Genomic DNA, 1079 nt, shown 5'->3' with positions numbered 1-1079 from the left:
CGCAGAAGGGCGCCGCTGCAAGGCATCGCCGGCGGGCGACCCGGGCAGCGGCTCGCGGGCGCTGGGAGCCCGCGAGCCCCGTGCAGCCGGCAGCAGCGCCCTCTCCAAAAGCGGCGGCGTGCCCCGGCCCCCGCTTCGCAGCCGCGTAAGGTGAGGAACACAACCCGTGACAGTCAATCACCGCTGCGTCCTGGCTCGCTCCCCTCTTTGCGCCGCGGCATAATGACTTTTCCACGGCTTTCTGGCAAGATAATTGACACGAAATGGAAAATATTTTCTTCCTTGTCATAAAATTTGCTACTGGTGAAAGGGAGTAACTTTAACTCTTTGCGGCGTAGATCCCCTCCCCTGCAATTATCGGTTAGGAAAAGCCTGCACTGACCGAAAAAAACGCAGCCGTATAAAGTAAAAGTTAGATGTGACTAGCACAAATAGTTTTAAAAGTCTCCATGAACTCTTGTGGTGTAAGAAGATACTTTCTGCAAACCTGTCAGCACTTCAGGGGATAGTTAAGCATTTCAATAGGCATAAATGTGCCGGCGGCGGAGCAGCTCCCGCCGGGAGAAGCGGTGCTCTCCAAGTTCGTACTTACTTTTTTGGGCGTTGCGTTCCAGACATACTTTACACCAAAAAATATCAGAATAAGAGAAATCACCAGCACGCCAAAGAGCAGTCCACAGATCTTGTATCTTGTGCAGGTCTTCTTTCGGGATTTAGACGCTTCTGCCTGATGGATTACAGAAGAGCAATCTGCAGGGGGCTGCGGCGGCGCGGGGGGAGCCGAGCGGCCGCGCGCAGCAGGCGCGCACCGTGCCGGCGAGCGCCGGGCGGCAGCTCGAGCGTGGCAAAGGAAAGCACCAACTTACGTCCAGAAAGCGGCCGCCGCCGGGGCAGCGCGGGGCCGGCCCTGCCATGGTGCTGTCCCCGGCAGCTCTGCGCCGCGCGCCGCGAGGACGGGAGCCGCTGCCGAGGTGGAGCCGGACGGCGCCGGATGCACATGCCAGCAGGGAGAGGGCCGGTCCTGGCTGCGGACGGACACGCGGCCGCCAGCCCCGCCGGGGCGCCGCGACGCCCCGGCC

The 1079-nt window shown here is 60.8% G+C and overlaps 1 protein-coding gene across 1 annotated transcript in view; it reads right to left on the bottom strand.

Annotated features, from left to right (window-relative positions):
* TNMD (tenomodulin) overlaps positions 1 to 990 on the bottom strand; it is a 9174-nt gene extending 8184 nt beyond the window's left edge. The window contains exons 1-2 of the mRNA XM_085319663.1: positions 867 to 990; positions 593 to 727 (exon numbers count right to left, since the gene is read on the bottom strand). Of these exons, the coding sequence (XP_085175789.1) occupies positions 593 to 727; positions 867 to 914 (183 nt within the window). The 5' untranslated portion in view covers positions 915 to 990. The remainder of the gene's footprint in view (positions 1 to 592; positions 728 to 866) is intronic.
* Positions 991 to 1079: the final 89 nt, after the last annotated feature.

This window comes from Rhea americana, unplaced genomic scaffold, assembly GCF_003343005.1.
Source record: "Rhea americana isolate MKP2758 unplaced genomic scaffold, rheAme1 scaffold_6, whole genome shotgun sequence".
NCBI lineage: Eukaryota > Metazoa > Chordata > Aves > Rheiformes > Rheidae > Rhea > Rhea americana.
Note: the sequence above shows the minus strand (reverse complement) of the source record. Positions and strands in the feature narration are given on the sequence as shown.